The sequence below is a fragment of the Oncorhynchus masou genome, chromosome 32 (genome assembly GCF_036934945.1).
Source record: "Oncorhynchus masou masou isolate Uvic2021 chromosome 32, UVic_Omas_1.1, whole genome shotgun sequence".
Taxonomy (NCBI): domain Eukaryota; kingdom Metazoa; phylum Chordata; class Actinopteri; order Salmoniformes; family Salmonidae; genus Oncorhynchus; species Oncorhynchus masou.
The window spans coordinates 35,339,269-35,361,192 of NC_088243.1; the positions used below are offsets into that span (position 1 = coordinate 35,339,269).

The window sequence follows — 21,924 nt, forward strand, 5'->3', positions numbered from 1 at the left end:
CGAGGAGACGGCCTACAGGGAGGAGGTGAGGGTCCTCGGAGTGTGGTGTCAGGAAAAACACCTCACACTCAATGTCAACAAAACAAAGGAGATGATTGTGGACTTCAGGAAACAGCAGAGGGAGCAGCCCCCTAGAGGTTTGAAAGTTTTAAATTCCTCGGCGTACACATCACAGACAAACTGAAATGGTTCACCCACACAGACAGCGTGGTGAAGAAGGCGCAGCAGCGCCTCTTCAACCTCAGGAGGCTGAAGAAATTCGGCATGTCACCAAAATCACTCACAAGCTTTTACAGATGCACAATCGAGAGCATCCTGTCGGGCTGTATCACTGCCTGGTACGGCAACTGCTCCACCCATAACCGTAAGGCTCTCCAGAGGGGAGTGAGGTCTGCACAACGCATCACCGGGAGCAAACTACCTGCCCTCCAGGACACCTACACCACCTGATGTCACAGGAAGGCCAAAAAGATCATCAAGCACATCAACCACCCGAACCACTGCCTGTTCACCCCGCTATCATCCAGAAGGTGAGGTCAGTACAGGTGCATCAAAGCGGGGACCGAGAGACAGAAGCTGTTTTTCAATCTCAAGTCAATCAGACTGTTAAACAGCCATCACTAACATTGAGTGGCTGCTGCCAACATACTGACTCAACTCTAGCCACTTTATTAATGGAAAAATTGAAGTAATAAATGTATCACTAGCCCCTTTAAACAATGCCACTTTATATAATGTTTGCATACCCTACATTACTCATCTCATAGGTATGTACTGTAGTCTATACCATCTACTGCATCTTGCCTATGCCGTCGGCCATCACTCATTCATATACTTTTATGTACATATTCTTATTCATTCCTTTACACTTGTGTGTATAAGCTAGTAGTTGTGAAATTGTTAGGTTATATTACTTGTTAGATATTACTTGCATGGTCGGAACTAGAAGCACAAGCATTTCACTACACTCGCATTAACATCTGCTAACCATGTATATGTGACCAATAAAATTTGATTTGAGAACATGAACAACATTCCTACTAATTAGCATCAGTTTGCAAATACAGTCATATTCCGCTGATATACGTGTGCTTTTAGCTTATTTTATACTGACCCTGTCACAATGTGTGTGTTGTTACTGTATGACGAGAAGCTTGCTGCTGCTACAAACATACATTCTGTGATGGTTAATTACATTGCAATGCCGTGTTCAGGTGTGGGTTACTGTAGCAATTCTGTGATGAGCTGCAGTGCTCAGGGCTATGTAAGTAGCTGAACACAGTGCACTGCAGTATTCAGGCGTGTGTGTGTGTGTGTGTGGAGACACGCTCTGGCTCTCTTTCTCTCTCTGGTGTGAGCTGAATAGATAATGACTGTGGAGAAGTTTGTTGCTGCTACCAACATACGTTCTGAGATTAAGTACATTGCATTACTGTACATACACCCTACAACCCCTCTCACTCCCCCAAACTACCCACCCACACACACACACACGCCAAATGTATCCAGAGCAGTGTAGATGTGATCCCATTCTGATAGTAGTGTACAGTGTGTGATTTCTGAGCAGTGCTCCGAGGGCCTCGGGGCTCTGGGTATTAGGAACTATTTTTCAGGAGGGAAGAAGATTAGCCGAACGCAGGGAAAGGGTGCGCTGAGCCAGATTTTATGTCAACAGCCCAGTTATCCTTCAATCCCTCTATGAGGAGCTCCACCACTGAGCTCTGCCCTAGGCTTTGTGAGAGAGACCGCGATATAGAGAGAGGATATAGTGATTGGGAGGGAAGGACAGCAAGTGAAAGAAGGAAAAGAGTGCAGGAGAGAGACGGCTTAGGAGTTTACAGAATGATTACCTTTATTAGCTAACCATAATTACACAACACCTCACGGCAGTACAAACTAAGCAGCAGGGAAACAAAGCCCAGATCCATCTCAATTACCACACACGTACATGGATTGAGGAGCCAAAAGGATAAGAGACAAAAGGAAAGAGGATATACAGATGGATTAAAAACACCCATTCACTGATTCTCTTTGTGTGTGCATGTGTGTGTGCCCACTACCCAGGGTGTGGAGCGTTCGCTACAACCACTCTCATGATCAGCTGCTGCTGACCGGCAGCAGTGACAGCAGGGTGATTCTGTCCAACATGGTGTCCATCTCCTCCGAGCCCTTCGGTCACCTGGTGGACGACGATGACCTCAGCGACGGAGAGGACAACCACCAGTACAACAAGTATGGACACTAAGTCAAAACATCTATGACATATCTGTCCACTTAGTCATGACTGTCAACATGGTCCACTTTCTGACATATTTGTCCAGACCTGTCCCCACTTATAGCCATACTGGACCAATCTCAACCATAACTGTCCACTGTCATAATCTTTCATTGGATTTTTAATGCAACAGTTACTAATCATTATGATTATTTTATCAATTCAAGCTTGAGTTCGTGCTCTGATTCTAGTTCTCTGGCCTTGAACCTCACCAACTCTTTGCCATGCCCTATTTTGTGATGGTTCAATTTCTGTGCCAAATAACTGTCACTACACATTATGAACAGCATGCACTCTCTCAGAAAAAAAGTAACCAAATTGTACTTAAAGGGGTACAAACGCTTGTCACTGTAGTAGTTACGTCCATTGTAACATTAGTTAGAAGTGCATCATTGTCCTCTTGCAGTTTGTACCTTAAAAGAGCCAAACGTGTTTACCTTTTTAGGGTACCACCGTTTGTACCTTTTAAGTGGCAAAATGTTTTCCTTTTCTCTATATAAAGTCCCTCACTTGTACACACCTCTTCACCATTTCACTTCTAACACCAGTGTAGCAATTTCAGTAGCCCTGACCGGGACTGGAACCAGGGTCCAGCGACAGTCAAACACCTTAACCATTACTAGGTCCCCTAGTGTTGCATTAAGCTCACTGCAATATTAATTACAGCTCTTTGTCATATACTCTTATGCAAGCCTTTATAAAGACTCCAGAACTGGCAGCGGACATGCTCAAACTTTAATTAACACTGCCATAAACCACTTAAACTGGTCCAACACCTCCACTCCCAGGTGGCCAAAAATAACTAACTGAAAGCCACACCCCCACTAAGCCACACCTCCAATGATTGTACCTTCATATATGAAATATTGAGTACAAAAATAATTAGTACCATTATACTATTCACACATGTACCCTGAAACGTACTGAACAGTATCATGTGAGATCCTTATGTCCACCTATGAAGGTACATTGTGGATTTAGATATTTTTCTACCCCAGGGAACAATACTGTAGCCAAACCCTTTTTTTCAGAGAGTGCAATAAATAGCCTATTGTATGTAAAGGAAGCCAGGGTAGAGGAGTACTGTACCTGGTGTTATCACAACCAGGCCAGAGACTGAGTGGAGGTTATGAGTAATGTAACTAGACCTTTTGTGTGTGTGTGTGTTTGTCTGTAGCCTTGTCCAAATAGAAATCAAAACTGGATGGTGTCCAGAGATAGAAGGGAGGGGTTTAGTGTAGGTTGGACTAAAAACAACAAGATAACTAATGTCAAATATAGTTAGCCCGTAAAATGTGTATACAACAGTTGAAGTCAGACATTTACATACACTTAGGTTGGAGTCATTACAACACGTTTTTCAACCACTCCACAAATGTCTTGTTAACAAACTATAGTCCTGGCAAGTCGGTTAGGACATCTACTTTGTGCATGACCGGAATCATTTTTCCAACAATTGTTTACAGACAGATTATTTCATTTATAATTCACTGTATCATAATTCCAGTGGTTCAGAAGTTTACACACACTAAGTTGACTGTGCCTTTAAACAGCTTAGAAAATTCCAGAAAATTATGTCATGGCTTTAGAAGCTTCTGATAGGCTAATTGACATAATTTTAGTCAGTTGGATGTGTACCTGTGGATGTATTTCAAGGCCTACCTTCAAACTCAGTGCCTTCGCTTGACATCATAGGAACATCAAAAGAAATCAGCCAAGACCAAGACAAATTGTAGACCTCCACAAGTTTGGTTCATCCTTGGGAGCAATTTCCAAAACGCCTGAAAGTAACACGTTCATCTGTACAAACAATAGTACGCAAGTATAAACCATTGGACCACGCAGCCATCGTACCGCTCAGGAAGGAGATGCGTTCTGTCTCCTAGAGATGAATGTACTTTGGTGAAAAAAGTGCAAATCAATCCCAGAAAAACAGCAAAGGACCTTGTGAAGTTTCTGGAGGAAACAGGTACAAAAGTATCTATATCCACAGTAAAACGAGTCCTTTATCGACATAACCTGAAAGGCCGCTCAGCAAGGAAGAAGCCACTGCTCCAAAACCGCCATACAAAGAGCCAGACTACAGTTTGCAACTGCACATGGGGACAAAGATCATACTTTTTGGAGAAATGTTCTCTGGTCTGATGAAACAAAAATAGAACTGTTTGGCCATAATGACCAAGCAGCATCATGTTGTGGGGATGCTTTGCTGCATGAGGGACTGGTGCACTTCACAAAATAGATGGCACCATGAGGTAGGAAAATTATGTGGATATATTGAAGCAACATCTCAAGACATCATTCAGGAAGTTAAGGCTTGGTTGCAAATGGGTCTTCCAAATGGACAAGGACCCCAAGCATACTTCCAAAGTTGTGGCAAAATGGCTTAAGGACAACAAAGTCAAGGTATTGCTTGTGGAGGCTACCTGAAACGTTTGACCCAAAGTTAAACAATTTAAAGGCAATGCTACCAAATACTAATTGAGTGTATGTAAACTTCTGACCCACTGGGAATGTGATGAAATAAATAAAAGCTGAAATAAATCATTCTCTACTATTATTTTGACATTTCACATTCTTAAAATAAAATGGTGATCCTAACGGACCAAAGACAGAATTTTTACTAGGATTCAATGTCAGGAATTGTGAAAAACTGAGTTCAAATGTATTTGGCTAAGGTGTATGTAAACTTCCGACTTCAGCTGTGTGTATACGCTGGATGTAGAAGCCTAAGTGCCGTTGTACATTAGTTTACTCCAATAAGGGGAGGGGTGGTAGGGTTAGGGGAAAATAATAAAAGAAAATGTGTAAAAATACACTACCGTTCAAAAGTTTGGGGTCACTTAGAAATGTCCCTGTTTTTGAAAGAATAGCACATTTTTTGTCCATTAAAATAACATCAAATTGATCAGAAATACAGTGTAGACATTGTTAATGTTGTAAATGACTATTGTAGCTGGAAACGGCTGACTTAATGGAATCAGCAACCATCACTCCTGTGTTCCAACAGCACGTTGTGTTAGCTAATCCAAGTTTGTCATTTTAAAAGGCTAATTGATCATTTGAAAACCCTTTTGCAATTATGTTAGCATAGCTGAAAACTGTTGTTCTGTTTAAAGAAGCAATACAATTGGCCTTCTTTAGACTTGTTGAGTATCTGGAGCATCAGCATTTGTGGGTTCGATTACAGGCTCAAAATGTCCCGAAACAAAGACCTTTCTACTGAAACTCATCTTGGGGACCTTCAATGCTCTATTCTTGTTCTGAGAAATTAAGGCTGTTCCCTGCGAGGAATTGAGTATGACACTACAAGCTTGGCATACCTGTATTTGGGGAGTTTCTCCCATTCTTCTCTGCAGATCCTCTCAAGCTCTGTCAGGTTGAATTGGGAGCATCACTGCACAGCTATTTTCAGGTCTTTCAAGAGATGTTCGATCGGGTTCAAGTCCGGGCTCTGGCTGAGCCGCTCAAGGACATTCAGAGAATTGTCCCGAAGCCACTCCTGCGTTGTCTTTTCTATGTGGTTAGGGTCTTTGCCCTGTTAGAAGGTGAAACTTCACCCGATCTAAGGTCCTGAGCACTCTGCAGCAGGTTTTCATCAAGGATTTCTCTGTACTTTGCTCCATTCATCTTTCCCTCTATCCTGACTAGTCTCCCAGTCCCTGCTGCTGAAAAACATCCACACAGCATGATGCTGCCACCACCATGCTTTACCGTAGGGATGGTGCCAGGTTTCCTCCAGACGTGACGCTTGGCATTCAGGCTTAAGAGTTCATTCTTGGTTTCATCAGACCAGAGAATCTTGTTTCTCATGGTCTGAGAGCCCTTTAGGTGCCTTTTGGCAAACGCCAAGCTGGCTGACATGTGCCTTTTACTGAGTAGTGGCTTCTGTCTGGCCACTCTACCATAAATGCCTGATTGGTGGAGTGCTACAGAGATGGTTGTCCTTTTGGAAGGTTCTCCCATCTCCACAGAGGAACTCTGGAGCAATGTCAAAGTGGCCATTGGGTTCTTTGTCACCTCCCCGATCAAGGTCCTTACCCCCGATTTGCTCAGTATGGCTGGGCGGCCAGCTCTAGGAAGAGTCTTGTTGGTTCTAAACTTCTTCCATTTAAGAATGATGGAGGCCACTGTGTTCTTGGGGACCTTCAATGCTGCAGACATTTTTTGCTACCCTTCCCCAGATCTGTGTTTGGTTTCTGCTCTGACCTGCACTGTCAACTGTAACCTTATATAGACAGGTGTGTTCCTTTCCAAATCATGTCCAATCAATTGAATTTACCACAGGTGGACTCCAATCAAGTTGTAGAGACATCTCAAGGATGATCAATGGAAACAGGATGCACCTGAGCTCAATTAGCAAAAAATACAACAACAAAAAAGTTTTCACTTTGTCATTATGGGGTATTGTGTGTGGGATGATGAAAACAAATTATATTTAATCTATTTTGAATAAGGCTGTAATTGAACAAAATTTGGTAAAAGTGAATGGGTGTGAAAACTTTCCGAATGCACTGTATATGGGGGATTGGAAATGATGCAGACAATTACGTTGATGGAAGTGACTATCTGTCTGCAGTATTAAAGCTGATCTACCGTCTCAAAAATAGAAACTCTCCATATTCAACTCCCTTTTCACACTGTGTGTGTTCGCACGCGTGTGCATGAATTTGTGTGTGTGAATCGGTGTGTGTTTGTGTACATGTGTGTGTTCTAGGAGCAAGGAGCCCCTGCAGGACAGTATCATCTCTACCTATGAGGAGCATGAGGACAGTGTGTACGCAGTAGAGTGGTCCTCAGCAGACCCATGGCTCTTTGCCTCTCTCAGCTACGATGGCAGACTGGTCATCAACAGGGTCCCCCGTGCACTCAAATACCATATCCTGCTCTAGACAGACTACACACTGGACCGACGACTGGACTCATCATAGAGTGACGGAGAAGAGGGCGAGGAAGGAGGAGCGATGAGGAGGGGAGCCGACCGTGTCCGACACCCGTCAGGGGAGCCACACTCGGCAGACCCTGCACACAAAATTTCTCTTTCTCTCTTTTTTTCTCACTCTCCATCCATCCCTCCCTCTCTCTCTCTCTTTCTTTCTCTCTCTCTCTCTCTCTCTCTCTCTCTCTCTCATTTTCTTTTTCTCTCCCTCACCCTTTCTACAAAACAACTGATTACGTTATACATTCCCCTTAATGATGCATCTGACTCTATGTTTGCTAAGACAGAGAAAATACAAAACTGCCAGTAATCTATTCTGTATATTGTCAAGTAAATGCTATTTATGTCAACTGGATTTTGTTTATTATTTTTGGTGAACAGTTACTCTACTGAGCTTTTGGGGATCTTCTGAAGGCTTTTCTCTTGACTGGGAGCCCAAAGGTAGTCTAGTCAGAGACTGGGGGTTCCTTGCATGCCTCAATGGCAGCCTCACCCTGGGGAATGACAGGAGGTGTATCCAGGGCACTATGGTTCCTCGATGACAGGTTGAAGCCAAGTGGTAGCTCAGAAAATCACCTCTCCCCCCCCAAACCCTCTCCTGATCTTTTTTTCTCTTCCTATACCTCCCTCCTCACTAATACCCTTTTTCCTCTTCCTCATATATCATCCCATCTGTTCTCCTCCTCCCGTACCCTCCGTCCCTGTCTTCCTGTACAGTGTGTGTTGACGTTGGTCTGTAGTGACAGTGGTAGCCTTCTTTAGATCCACTGACAGCCTTTTTAATTGCAGCTTGACTCTGCTCAGGGCTCCTTCTCCAGGCAGAGCTCCATGGTGCCAGGAGAACCCTGAGAGACTGTGGGTCTTCATTAACCATGCCCAGGTTGGCGCCCAGGGCTTGAATGCAGACTAGCACCCTTCCCCTCCTCTGGAAGGCAGCTCACATCCACAACCCTCATTATAGCTCAGTGAATTATTGAAAAGGGGATTGGGGCGTGGGTCTAATGTGGTTTAGAAGCTGAAAACATAATCTTCCCCAAACCTGTCCCTCTATCCTGTCTTTAATTTGAGATTGTGATGCTTGTCAGTTGTCACCCAATTAGAAACGCACACACGCCATGTCCCAGAGACACACACCACATCCCTCTGTTCCCTCTTTTGACTAAGATGCTGGTGGTGTGACAAGCTTGCAGCCATGTGGCATGTTGCATGTTCGTTGTATTCCTTTAGGACTCACTACGCGCGCGCATGCGTGCGTGCGCACGGTCTCTGTGTATGCTGTTGACTGTGTGGAAGGCTGTATGCTAGGGACAGAAAGACACAAATATAGATGGGTAAAACGTGGATGGCCAGATGGTTGGATCGGCATTGATAGTCGGATGAGATCAATATTAGAATAATTCAACTATCTCCATCACAACTGCAGATGTGTTAGTCCTGATTCACGCCTTCGCCTGCTCAGTTGCCTTCCTATGAATACATTCACAGTAATGCTCCTCGCTGTTTATTATCTATAGTCACTTTACCCCTACCTACATGTAATATTACCTCAATTACCTCGACAACTAACCTGTGCCTCAGCACATTGACTCGTACCGGTGCCCCCTGTATATACCATCGTTGTTTAATTTTATTGTTACTCTTTTCTTTTTCTACTTCAGCTTATTTAGTCAATATTTTCTTAACTCTTATATTTCTTAAAACTGCACAGTTGGTTAAAAGCTTGTAAGTAAGCATTTCACTGTAAGGTCTACAACGGTTGTATTCGGCGCATGTGACAAATACAATTTGATCTGATTGAATATTAGCGGATTAAACTAAGCATGATGCATTGATATTCCGTGTACAAATGTTCACTTCTGGAGACAGAAGAGGACTGCTGACAATGCAGATGACTGAAATACTCTGCTGCTGTGCTCTGAACCACTGTTTTGATATCCACAGGCTACACCACATTACCTTCCAGCCCTGGCCCCAGATCTGCTCTACTGTTAAAACAAGTGATTCCAGTGTGAATCAGGAGCGGTGGGGGTGGTTTTTGGGCTATTGACTGTGCTTTAAATATCTGGGGAAACAGCCAAGGGAAAGGTCTTATTCTCACGTCGAGCTCCCAGAGTTCAACTGTTTTGCCCGGCACGACTGACAACTATCGTCTCTGTCAGCGGTGGTGACGAGCATCTTCAAGTCAAGAACCCGGAACCCGAATCCCAGATGGCGTCATGGTTGATATCACATGTGACTGGCAGATACTGTATCCACTGGATGGGCGAGGCTGAGATTTACAAACGGTTTTAAAAGGAGTTGTCTTCAGTGTTTTATTGAGAACAGCAAATAGTCAATTACACACTTTACATGTGAACTCTAGATGCGTTATGTTACTGTACTTACCCCTGAGGTTTGTTGTTGGTTAAAAGGGACAAGTATCTCTTGAAAATAACCTGGATGAATCAAGATACATTTCTTACGGTGTCCCCAGTTTACATGTAATTGAGATGTGTCAGTCTACACTGTATATTTGAAAGTTGGTTCAAGTTAAAATATGTACTGAACTTAAATCCTAGCAAGAGACGTACAGAGTAGAGGAAGAACACTTCAAGTAAAGCCTGAGCCTGTGTTTCCTATGCAATCTAAATATTATGCAGAATGGCAGCTGCTTGTCTAAACCCCCCCATGGAGTCATGCCTCACTATGTTTCCTGCTTTCATCTCCATTGCCTCGATTTCTCCTTTGTTATCTTGGCATGAATTCAAAATACCCTACATTTCTTCACATATGCAGGTAGCCCAGTGGTTAGAGCGTTGGACTTAGTAACCAAAGGTTGCAAGATTGAATCCCCGAGCTGACAAGGTAAAAATCTGTCGTTCTGCCCACTGAACAAGGCAGCTAACCCACTGTTCCTAGGCCGTCATTGAAAGTAAGAATTTGTTCTTTAACTGACTTGCCAAGTTAAATAAAGGTAAAATAAATATTCATTTCTGTGTGATGTTTTAAATAGTCCTAAAAAACCCGAGGGTCATACGGATGCCCTCCTCCGAGGACGCAGGCGGAATTGGATTCAGCTGCTCTAAATGAAGTAAATTAAATTAGATTTAATTTAATGACTTATTCATGTGTTCGGAGCAAGAGAGCAACCCAGGCGATTATTACCTTCAAGAGGCCCCCTCATTTGCATTCAGAAAATGATCACAATCCCTTGAAAAACAAACAATGCGCAAACACCAGGCAGGCGATCCAAGAAGGGCGAAGAGAAAAACTGACACTTTCTCCGGGAAAAACATCAGAGAGACATTGGAAGGACCCATGGTAGGTTGTCTGAGCATTTGGAAAAGGTTGGGAATGTTGCGGAAGGAGTGAACAACTGGCAAAGACTGAGACCACTGTGACACCTGCGAGAGGTTGTCCTGAGGGTTGGGAGGTGGTTGGATATGTGTTGGGAATGTTGTGGAGGTAATTATGCCTGACATTAATGGGAAAACCCCAGGGATGGTCTATCCACAGGAAGCTCTTACTGAATGCCGGAGCCTGGCTTGCCTGCAGGCAGCATCACATCAAACGTTCACGTGTTTATATGCGTGTTCTTGTTATTGTAAAGTCTCTGATCCATCAATCATGCAGGAAAAATACAGGACAAACCATATTCATACATGCATACATCTATGCTGTCTCTGTGTCCCGGCATTGCGTACACTAAAGGAATTTCCTAGGCTTTTTAGCTAGATGGTGGTGGAAGTGGTGTTGCCACATTGAAATGTGGTCCGAGCTCTTTGATGCTTAACTCGCATAACTACTTACGCTGACAAACACCCCATAGACCGGGGAAGCTAGCTAGCGCTTGTGTCATAAGCAGCTTATTTAGCATCCTTCTCAGCAGATCAAGTGCTTTAGCTGGGGCGAACGAGACTATCAAGCCCTCACTGAAATCACAGTCTATATTTAGGAAATTATTATTTATCCCTTTGTCTTCTTGTACCATTTCTGAATCTCTGATTTAAATGTGCCCCCCACCCCTCACCGGTCTCTCATGGATATCGGGACTTCACACAGTCAAGCACCAGTGCTGGCAGATTTACATTTATACGATTTTCTGTATGTCTTACAAAAACCAGACAAAAGGCCCAACATGCTATTCTTAGCAGACTTGTTTAATTTTTTTATAACTCCATGCTTCCGTATTGTAGCTCAGTGTCAAATCCAGAGATAGTCCTCATGTTTGATATCATTAAGCCTTTGTCAAACAGATTGACCCTCTTTCTTATGGAACAACAAAGCACAATGGCCCTGGATATCACAGAAGGCCACGAGGAGCGTGCAACCTTCCACACAGTCAACAGCTTTTCTCAACCATATTATTCCTCCGTCACAGAACAAGCACCAGTGGATGTGCTGTTATTTATGGGGTTTTGCCACAACATGGCAATATATATATAATTGCTTCTCAAAAGCTGTAATTGCGTTCTTCTCTCATGTCCGGTGCCAAACTTCCTCACACATGCCCTCTGTGTCTCCATGGAGATGGAGTGGCCATGCTCGATGAGGGATGTTGAAGTCATGCGGTTGCCCACACTGGAGAGGAGTGTGGGTATGTTGTGGTTGCTTTGTGTGTGTGTAGAAACTGTACTATACTATTTGACATTTGCAATGTTGGTTGTACAGTGCTGATTTTAAGGTACATGAATACATATTATTTGTGACTCATTCCTATTCTGAATAAGGCCTACAGTGGCAAGCTTTATTTGTGCTGATAACGTAAATGAAACACAGTCTGTCAAACAATAGCTTCTATTGAATGGGTATAGGTCCTATGAGTGTGGAATTTCATAGAGGGCTGATTGATATGATTAGAGTTTATGCTGAGTTCGTCACTAGTCTTATGGCAATGTGATGTGGCAGCTTGAGAATGTTCGATCAATGGAGCACAGTTTAAGAACATGACAGAGGCAGAGGTTACAGCCACTCACAACTTGTGTGTCAATCACACAGTCACACAGTCTGGCTAGAAACTGTCACACCATGAAATCCATTAAAACCAATTTAGTTCCTCCCCAAACGCCTCCCAGATATTTGAGCATTTCAATCAATAAGGATTGAATTAGTAAATAGATTTTCAAAACTTTGGTCATCAAAGTTATTTCTAAACTGTTGTTTTCAACTCTGGTTGCCATTTGTCATTGTGTAAGAAATACAATATTTGATTGTAATTAAAGTGTATTATACTGTGTCCATTACTGTAGGGGGAGAAATTAAAGGATGGATTTGAGTCATCACAGCAAATGTTATCAAATACAGTGCATGACTTTTTCCACATTTCGTTACATTACAGCCTTATTCTAAAATTGATTAAATGTTTCTTCCCCTTCTTCAATCTACACACAGTACTACACACAGTACTCCACAAGGACACAGCGAAAACTGTTCTTTATACATTTTTGCAATCCCCCTCACATTTACACATGGGTGATGCGTCATTCAGTTTAGCTAAAAATATGTATATATATATATACGCATTTGGGCATTGATACGTATATATATATATATATATATATATATATATATATATATATATATACGTATTTGGGCATTGATACGTGTCACATTACAGTTTGCAAACAATGTAAAAAAAAGTATACTCATTGAGTTAATAAAGCTGCATACAAACATGGTCGCTTTTTTGAGTAAGGCAGTTCCAAAATGCAGGTGTTTTAGCCCAGCTCAGTACTTTCTGTGGTGGTGGGGCAGACAGCAGAAAATATGGTGCATAGGGGTTGGTAATGTTCTCTAGTTGCGCCGTGATTGGCTCAGTGTTCTGTCACTCATGGGGACACTACGTCACCGTAAAACCTACGGGTAGAGATCGAATATTCAAGCCCCTTGGGTACTGCCATAGAGTTACATTAGAAGTGACCATCCAAGAAGGCTCAAGATCATTGGCCACAGATAAAATGACATCAAATGCTATATCTATATGCTATATCAAACGTAGCTTTGATTGGACTGATCATGTCAACATCATACAACATCAGCTAGCAAGCTAGACAAGCAGTCATCATCATGCATAAAGTCGGCAATCTACTGGCAAATCCTTTTCAATCCTTGTCACATGCAGACAAGATATAGATAAAACGTATCAGTGCTCATCAGCCATTGGACATAAACATTTCACAACAAGTTGGAAATCACAAATTTAACAATGAGTACTAAGGCGCCACTGCTGCCCCTGGTTCGATCCCAGGCTGTCACAGCCAGCTGTGACCGGGAGACCCATGATGTGGCACACAATTGGCCCAGCGTCGTTCAGGTCTCTCAAGAGATGCTCAATCGGGTTCAAGTCTGGGCTCTGGCTGGGCCACTCAAGGACATTCAGAGACCGAAGCTACTCCTGCATTGTCTTGCCAGTGTGCTTTGAGTCATTGTCCTGTTGGAAGGTGAAACTTCGCCCCAGTCTGAGGTCCTGAGCGCTCTGGAGCAGGTTTACATCAAGGATCTCTCTGTACTTTGCTCTGTTCATCTTTGCCTCGATCCTGACTAGTCTCCCAGTCCCTGCCCCTGAAAAACATCCCCACAGCAGAATGCTGCCACCACCATGCTCCACTGTAGGGATGTTGCCAGGTTTCCTCCAGACGTGATGCTTGGCATTAACGCCAAAGAGTTAAATCGTGGTTTCATTAGACCAGAGAATCTTGTTTCTCTTGGTCTGAGAGTCCTTTAGTTGTCTTTTGGAAAACTCCAAACAGGCTGTCACGTGTATTTTACTGAGGAGTGGCATCCGTCTGGCCACTCTACCATGAAAGCCTGATTGGTGGAGTGCTGCAGAAATGTTTGTCCTTCTGGAAAGTTCTCCCATCTCCACAGAGGAACTCTAGAGCTCTGTCAGAGTGACCAGATCTATGCCTCGACACAATCCTGTCTTCCTTCAACCTCATAGCTTGGCTTTTGCTCTGACATGCACTCTCAGCTGTGTATGCCTTTCCAGATCATGTCCAATCAAATGAATGTACCACAGGTGAACTCCAATCAAGTTGTAGAAACATCTCAAGAATGATCAATAGAAATTAGGTCATTTTCAAGTCTCATAGCAAAGGGTCTGTAAATAAGGTACTTCTGTTTTTTTTTATTTTAATACATTTGCAAAAGTGTCTTAACCTGTTTTTGCGTTGTCATGTTTTGGTATTTGGTGTAGATTGCTGTGGAACATTTTTAATTTAAGCAATTTTAGATTGAGGCTGTAACGTAACAAAATGTGGAAAAAGTCAAGGGGTCTGAATACTTTCTGAAGGCACTGTATACTGTACATGTGTGTGTTGTTCTAGTGGGTGTGTGTGTGTCCACAGTGTTCTCTGCTCTCTCGTCCATGTCAGATGTGTGATTGAATAGAACACTTGTCTCAGACAGGCTCATGGGAACTCCCTGACCCAGATCTGTCTCCTCCTCCCACCCAGCCGAGCGGCAGACAAACACACACACATGCCTGAGATGTGGGTCATTGACAAGACGTTAGGTGAGGACTGTATGACCCAGGTCATACAGAGGGGCAGTGAACCGTCACTGTGGCATTCCCCTCTAGACAGGAGGCTGTTGGGAAACAAGGTTGGATCACACACACACACACACACACACACAAACACACTCTTCTTTCCATGCTGTTTTGTGATTTCTGTGGTCTGAATGATAGAGAAGGACATACGATTTCGTCACCGGCTTTCGAAAGCTTTTAAAGTCAATACAACTTGTCTCAATGTAGTTCAATTTGTGTAGTTATTTTCACAAAGTCATTGCTCAAGTTACTCTTGAGAGGAAGCCTAGAACCTAACCCTCCAATAGAAAGACCAGGATTGACAGAGACAGTAGTAAGGAATGACTCTCATTGGTTGAAAGAAAAGGAAGAGACTTTGAGAGGAAACATTATTACCATTATAACAGTCAGTCCTTAGCAGATAATGCAAGACAATACAAAACAGTTTGAGAGCTCAGTATCACCTTCATCATCATCATCCTTGTCATGAACATCATCATTATTCTGCAGTAGTATTCTAATTGTTTTTTTGTCTTAGTTCCTTCATATTTATATTTTCACTCCAGGGAATATGTTTACATTACCTTTTCATACATTGTGTACTTACCCCCAGTGCTTGGGTTCGCTCTTGATTACCATTGTTTCTACCATCATGCATATTTAACCCTAATTAGATGTTATGAATATTTGATTGAAGGCATTATCAAAATTGTGTAAATGCATATCAATGTCCCTGCATATTCAATAAGTATCTATTGAATAAGGGTTATGTGTATGCATGTAAAACCTCTGTCTCACATGATTTAATGATAACTGGCTGTCCATTTATTTTGTATCTATTAATACAGTACATCCAGCCCCCCCCCCCCTCTCTCCAATCATGACTGCAAAAATCTACTCTGTAGCGTATGCTGCTTTATCTGCTGTGGCGTGTGACTGTACAGTGTGTGTGTGTGTGTGTTTGTGAATGTGTATATATCTGCAGGTGAGCACCTGATAAAGTAAGCCTCCCTCCCCCCTCCCTCCCTCCCTCCCTCCCTCCCTCCCCCTCCCCCTCCCTCCCTCCCTCCCTCCCTCCCTCCCTCCCTCCCTCCAACTCCTTCCTTCCTCCTTCACTTTCACTTTCCTGCCATGCGGATGGAGAGAGAGAGTGAGCGAGAGGGAGGAGGAAGTGACCTATATAGGAAGCTGTCCCCAGCCCCATCCAGCTCCAGCTGCCTGCTGCATTTCAAGAAGAGGACTCCTATGAATAACACAGAGGATGCCTCAACACCGCTGCCTTCAATAAACCCATCCTCAATGAGTGTTAATGACAGTGAGGCGCTGAGACAATCGAAGAGGATGTACGTGCGTGTGTGTGTGTGTGTGTGTGTGTGTGTGTGTGTGTGTGTGTGTGTGTGTGTGTGTGTGTGTGTGTGTGTGTGTGTGTGTGTGTATGAGGTGTGCGGTGGCACAGAGCAATGCCATTGCCCTGGGCAAAGGCAAGGTTGCCCTAGGTGATAAATGAAACTTTGAAAAGTACATGAAAGCTAGGAACCGCAGAGAACTGACAGCCATACCGAGTATGTATGGGAGACCTGGGGGTGTTATTGTGTGGAGAATACACTAATACATTTTTGGGGGGGGGGGGGGGGTTTGTGAGTTTGACCGTGCCATGGCAGGAGTTTTTTTGGTTACAGTCAGTAGTAAATGCTGTGTATTTTGTTGGCTTACTTTCTTTTGGAAGCTTTTTGGACTTCCTGATAATATTCTCCCAGGCTACAATCATTCCAACCCAATCCCAGCCTACAGAGAGCTCCATATTGTGCGGTTCAGTCCCAGTGTGTTGGACATTGATGGATGCTCAGTCTCACCCTACCCAGAGACACCCACCCCGTAGGGGCCACAACTGGCACACACGAGTCACTGGCCTGACAGGCTGTCTGCCATATCCCTGGCTATGATGAACGGCCACAGCATGTCCACCATCATACCAGCCAGCCACAGCAAGCTCACACAACTTCTGGACCAACACTGAAGTATCAGTTCTGGCGATAGGCTAGGTATGAGGAGTAGCGACAACAACTGGGTTATCTGGAAAGTATGTAGATGTGGAGAATAGGTAGTGCCTGTTAGGTATTGTATACAGTCAGATTTGCAGGGTTAAATGATAGGTATACTGGAGCTATTTCAACAGGAGCCTGTATGTCTGTGTGTCTTTGTACACTGTGTGCATCTGGGCACATTTCTGTTGAGGTTTCTGTGCTGCATGATGTTCACTGTGCTAAAGACTGGGTTTTCCATACAAGGTTCAGAGGACAGAATGATCTTACGACTGAGGCTCAACGTACAACACAGGCTTTGACAGACGTAGTGATATGAGATGCAGATTTATTTAGACTGCTGAATATGGACTGCACATGTGCGTAGTGTTCCTGGTCTCAAGCATGCAGAGTTTATGGGGGATATTTAAATGGTAAATGTAACGGTCTGAGTGTAGTGGGTGAGGAGTCAGGCGCAGGAAGCAGAGAGTTCAGGGGAGTGCTATTTTAATGCACAGAGAAACGGCGAACATAAGCCAAAACCCCACGAAAACACAGGGCGTAATGAACAAACAAATGCCCCAAACAGGGGGACTTAAACTGTCCAGAAAAAAAAACACAAAATGGGAAAACACAAAACCCATAGACGTGCACACAAGTACACCAAACAGACGGTCACAATAATTAATCCCGCACAAGGAACCAGGCGGGCCGGCTGACTAATAAAGACACACCAAATGCATTAGATAGATCCTTTTGTCCTCTTCTAATGCCTAATAATGGGACATAAATCCAACAGTAACTGAAAGTAATCAGACAACGTTACTGAGTTTGGGTAATCCAAAATGACGTTACTGATTATAATTTTGGATTGCACTACTGTAACGGATTACATTTAAAAAATAACCTATATATTCAATCTCTTCTTTTTACTGCTCTAACCGTGGAGCTGAATGTGGATATGATGGTGTTCTAATGTTAGTCGTCGCCTATGCAAATTGCATTGCCTTGCAAACACCATGGTAATTAGAGGATAGATGGAGATTGGAGTGTTTCCCATGGCCTACTGCCCACGCCGTTTGCTCTGCCCCTATATCTTCGCTCTGTCTACACTCCTTTGCTCGCTCAGCCTCGTTCCTCAGCCCCCCTCGCTCACTCAGCCTTTTGGATGAGAAAGGGAGGAAAAAGCCCTCCACCCTGTCAATCTCTGGGTGAATATTTTGCTCACAGCACTCTGAAAATCTAGTCTGGTTAAAGCTGCTTGGTGCTGAGGAGATAAGAGACACAGACTTAGAGTTCTCTCCCCTCCTCCCCTGAACAACAGCGTATGTGATCAGCAGAAGCACCTACAATAGTCTACCATGTGACGTCTATCTACATTCGTCTCCAAGACTGTGGTCAGACTAGGGCTCGTTCACAATACATCCAGCTGCAGACACAGTAATAACTATAACCAGGGTCCACACTGAGCTGGAAAAAGTATGGAGATGAGTCACCAGACTGGTCAGGCAGACACAAGGTGGTAATGACTTTTAAACAAGCGGGACAACAGGATCTCACCAGCTGTGGATAGGCTACCCAATCCTTAACACCTGCGGAAATGGCAGCCAGACGCGAGTCATTAATTGTGTCTGTGACATTTACTCATTTCCCCATAACAATGGCCACTATTTCACAACTTGGAGCGATGTTTTTATTCAGGCGTCCATATTGTTTTGTGTAGGTTTGAGAAGAAGTTTCACTTGACTGAGATGTTCGATGATTTAAGGCAGAAGTAAACAACTGGTAAGGAAAAGCTATTGATTGACTCCACTTTCTAAGGGCCTCTTTAAGACAGGGACCTATAAACAGACATAAAGCTCCTATAGACAGTGCCTTGTTAACACTGCATACTAACTTGCTAATGGCTGATGATTTAGGGAACACCCATAGTTATTTATCCCTCCTAAGTCTTCTTATTAAAAGCTGGACTTGGAACAAGAAGGACTCTCGTAAATTAGCTTTCAAAGAGGTTGGCCCTCCTATTTGATGAGTGTACGCAGTCATAAAAGATGTGTGAATTTATCTCTATGTCAATGACTACGTTTTACTTGGCAATTGAGTGGTCCCACACCTCTCACAGTAAGTGAATTCAACCTTTCTTTGAAGAACAAGTCAAGTATTTTCAGAAATGCATCTTCAATATTGGGCAATCTCATCCACCTTTAACTCAGGATATGTTTCCTCATCTCCCACCATATGAAAAAGATTGGAAACATTAATGGTAGGCCCTGGACATAATTGGAAATGGTATCCCCCATACTGTTATGGATATTCCCATCCATTAGGCAATCTAAAATGACCCCTGCTTCTCCAGCGAAGGTGGTGTCCATTTGCAGCTTTTATCATGGACTGGGAACAGCAACAGCTTCCTCTACCACACACACACACACACACACACACTGTAATGATGTTCTGCCGGGCTGGATGACATGATGTGAGACCCCTTTATAGGGGAATGAGTAGTAATGATAGAACACCACTCTAATGAGCTACACACATAACATCCAGTGTGGAGATGGCCACTGCTGTCATACCATCGTTGACCTGTGCATGGTGGTTCTCTCACTATAATTGGACCAAGTCTGGGCTGCTTGCTGTAGTAATGGGTCACACTCCAACCCTTGACCCTATCCTCACACCCCATAGTAGTCATACTGGCATGCATTTGTGGTGATGCATGTGATGTTTCCTCCCTGGAGACTTACTGTATGTGCTGGAGGAAAGTGGGAGAGGTCACTGCAATGTGTTGACGTTCTCACTGCATCTCCCTGCTACTCCTGCTATTTAACCTCACCCTGCTCGGTGAACCAAGCCCAGGCCCGAATGGATGTTTTACTGGAATGCAGGATAGGAGCCTTTATAACAAGACATACAAGATCATAACAAGACATGGATCATTATGGGATATTCATTCAATTATCTTTTGATCTCGGATGACAACAGAGAACCCTTATAGCCCAGACAATAGCCTACATATACACTGCTCAAAAAAATAAAGGGAACACTTAATCAACACAATGGAACTCCAAGTCAATCATACTTCTGTGAAATCAAACTGTCCACTTAGGAAGCAACACTGATTGATAATACATTTCACATGCTGTAGTGCAAATGGAATAGACAACTGGTGGAAATTATAGGCATTTAGCAAGACATCCCCAATAAAGGAGTGGTTCTGCAGGTGGGGACCACAGACCACTTCTCAGTTCCTATGCTTCCTGGCTGATGTTTTGGTCACTTTTGAATGCTGGCGGTTCTTTCACTCTAGTGGTAGCATGAGACGGAGTCTACAACTCACACAAGTGGCTCAGGTAGTGCAGCTCATCCAGGATGGCACATCAATGCAAGATGTGGCAAGAAGGTTTGCTGTGTCTGTCAGCGTAGTGTCCAGAGCATGGAGGCGCTACCAGGAGACAGGCCAGTACATCAGGAGACGTGGAGGAGGCCATAGGAGGGCAACAACCCAGCAGCAGGACCGCTACCTCCGCCTTTGTGCAAGGAGGAGCAGGAGGAGCACTGCCAGAGCCCTGCAAAATGACCTCCAGCAGGCCACAAATGTGCATGTGTCTGCTCAAACGGTCAGAAACAGGCTCCATGAGGGTGGTATGAGGGCCCGACGTCCACAGGTGGGGGTTGTGCTTACAGCCCAACACCGTGCAGGAAGTTTGGCATTTGCCAGAGAACACCAAGATTGGCAAATTCGCCACTGGCGCCCTTTGCTCTTCACAGATGAAAGCAGGTTCACACTGAGCACATGTGACAGATGTGACAGTCTGGAGATGCCGTGGAGAACGTTCTGCTGCCTGCAACATCCTCCAGCATGACCGGTTTGGCGGTGGGTCAGTCATGGTGTGGGGTGGCATTTCTTTGAGGGGCCGCACAGCCCTCCATGTGCTCGCCAGAGGTAGCCTGACTGCCATTAGGTACCGAGATGAGATCCTCAGACCCCTTGTGAGACCATTTGCTGGTGCGGTTGGCCCTGGGTTCCTCCTAATGCATGACAATGCTAGACCTCATGTGGCTGGAGTGTGTCAGCAGTTCCTGCAAGAGGAAGGTATTGATGTTATGGACTGGCCCGCCCGTTTCCCAGACCTGAATCCAATTGAGCACATCTGGGACATCATGTCTCACTCCATCCACCAACGCCACGTTGCACCACAGACTGTCCAGGAGTTGGCGGATGCTTTAGTCCAAGTCTGGGATGAGATCCCTCAGGAGACCATCCGCCACCTCATCAGGAGCATGCCCAGGCGTTGTAGGGAGGTCATACAGGCACGTGGAGGCCACACACACTACTGAGCTTCATTTTGACTTGTTTTAAGGACATTACATCAAAGTTGGATCAGCCTGTAGTGTGGTTTTCCACTTTAATTTTGAGTGTGACTCCAAATCCAGACCACCATGGGTTGATAAATTTGATTTCCATTGATCATTTTTGTGTGATTTTGTTGTCAGCACATTCAACTATGTAAAGAAAAAAGTATTTAATAAGAATATTTCATTAATTCAAATCTAGGATGTGTTATTTATTTTAGTGTTCCCTTTATTTTTTTGAGCAGTGTATGTTCAATCTATGCATTCATTTATAATGACAGTTGAACATCCTGTGGCCTTGACAGCGTTATACAGTATAACAATGCTATAAGCCAATGGGGAAAGACGAGCCCAAAGGCTATGGCATTCCATAGCACCATACACTGACTCATAGAATGGTTCTGAATGTACAATGATAAACGGATTAACCTTTTTAACTGGGAGGCACGGTATCATTCCTGCTCTTTCTGTCTCTCCGCAGTGATTCCTATGGGACTGTTGATCCTTCAGGCTCCGTATGTACACTAGCTACCTGATGGGACTGATATGGATGGCTGTAACATAGAGCATTGTATTGTTGTTTGTTCATCTGCTGTATCAGGTGTCATAGAAGGCCAATGGTTTAATCTGAGCCTTGGTAACACATAGGATTTAGCTGTCATTAGATGTGACTACTAGCTTCTTGTTTGACATAGAGACATAGAGGCTAGATATGTTCACCTGAAAAACACACGTTTTGTCTGAATGGAAGCTACTGAGGCAGATCCACATAATGTGTAGTAGTTATGATTCATGGTTCGTTGAGGCTGATAGTGGAAAATCATAA

General features: G+C 43.8%; 1 protein-coding gene across 1 annotated transcript in view; it reads left to right on the plus strand.

Annotated features, from left to right (window-relative positions):
• The window catches only part of LOC135526012 (EARP-interacting protein homolog), a 45,637-nt gene extending 38,073 nt beyond the window's left edge, over positions 1-7,564 (plus strand). Inside the window, exons 5-6 of the mRNA XM_064954030.1 lie at positions 2,065-2,232; positions 6,993-7,564. Coding sequence (XP_064810102.1) covers positions 2,065-2,232; positions 6,993-7,167 — 343 coding nt within the window. The 3' untranslated portion in view covers positions 7,168-7,564. The remainder of the gene's footprint in view (positions 1-2,064; positions 2,233-6,992) is intronic.
• The last annotated feature ends 14,360 nt before the right edge of the window (positions 7,565-21,924 follow it).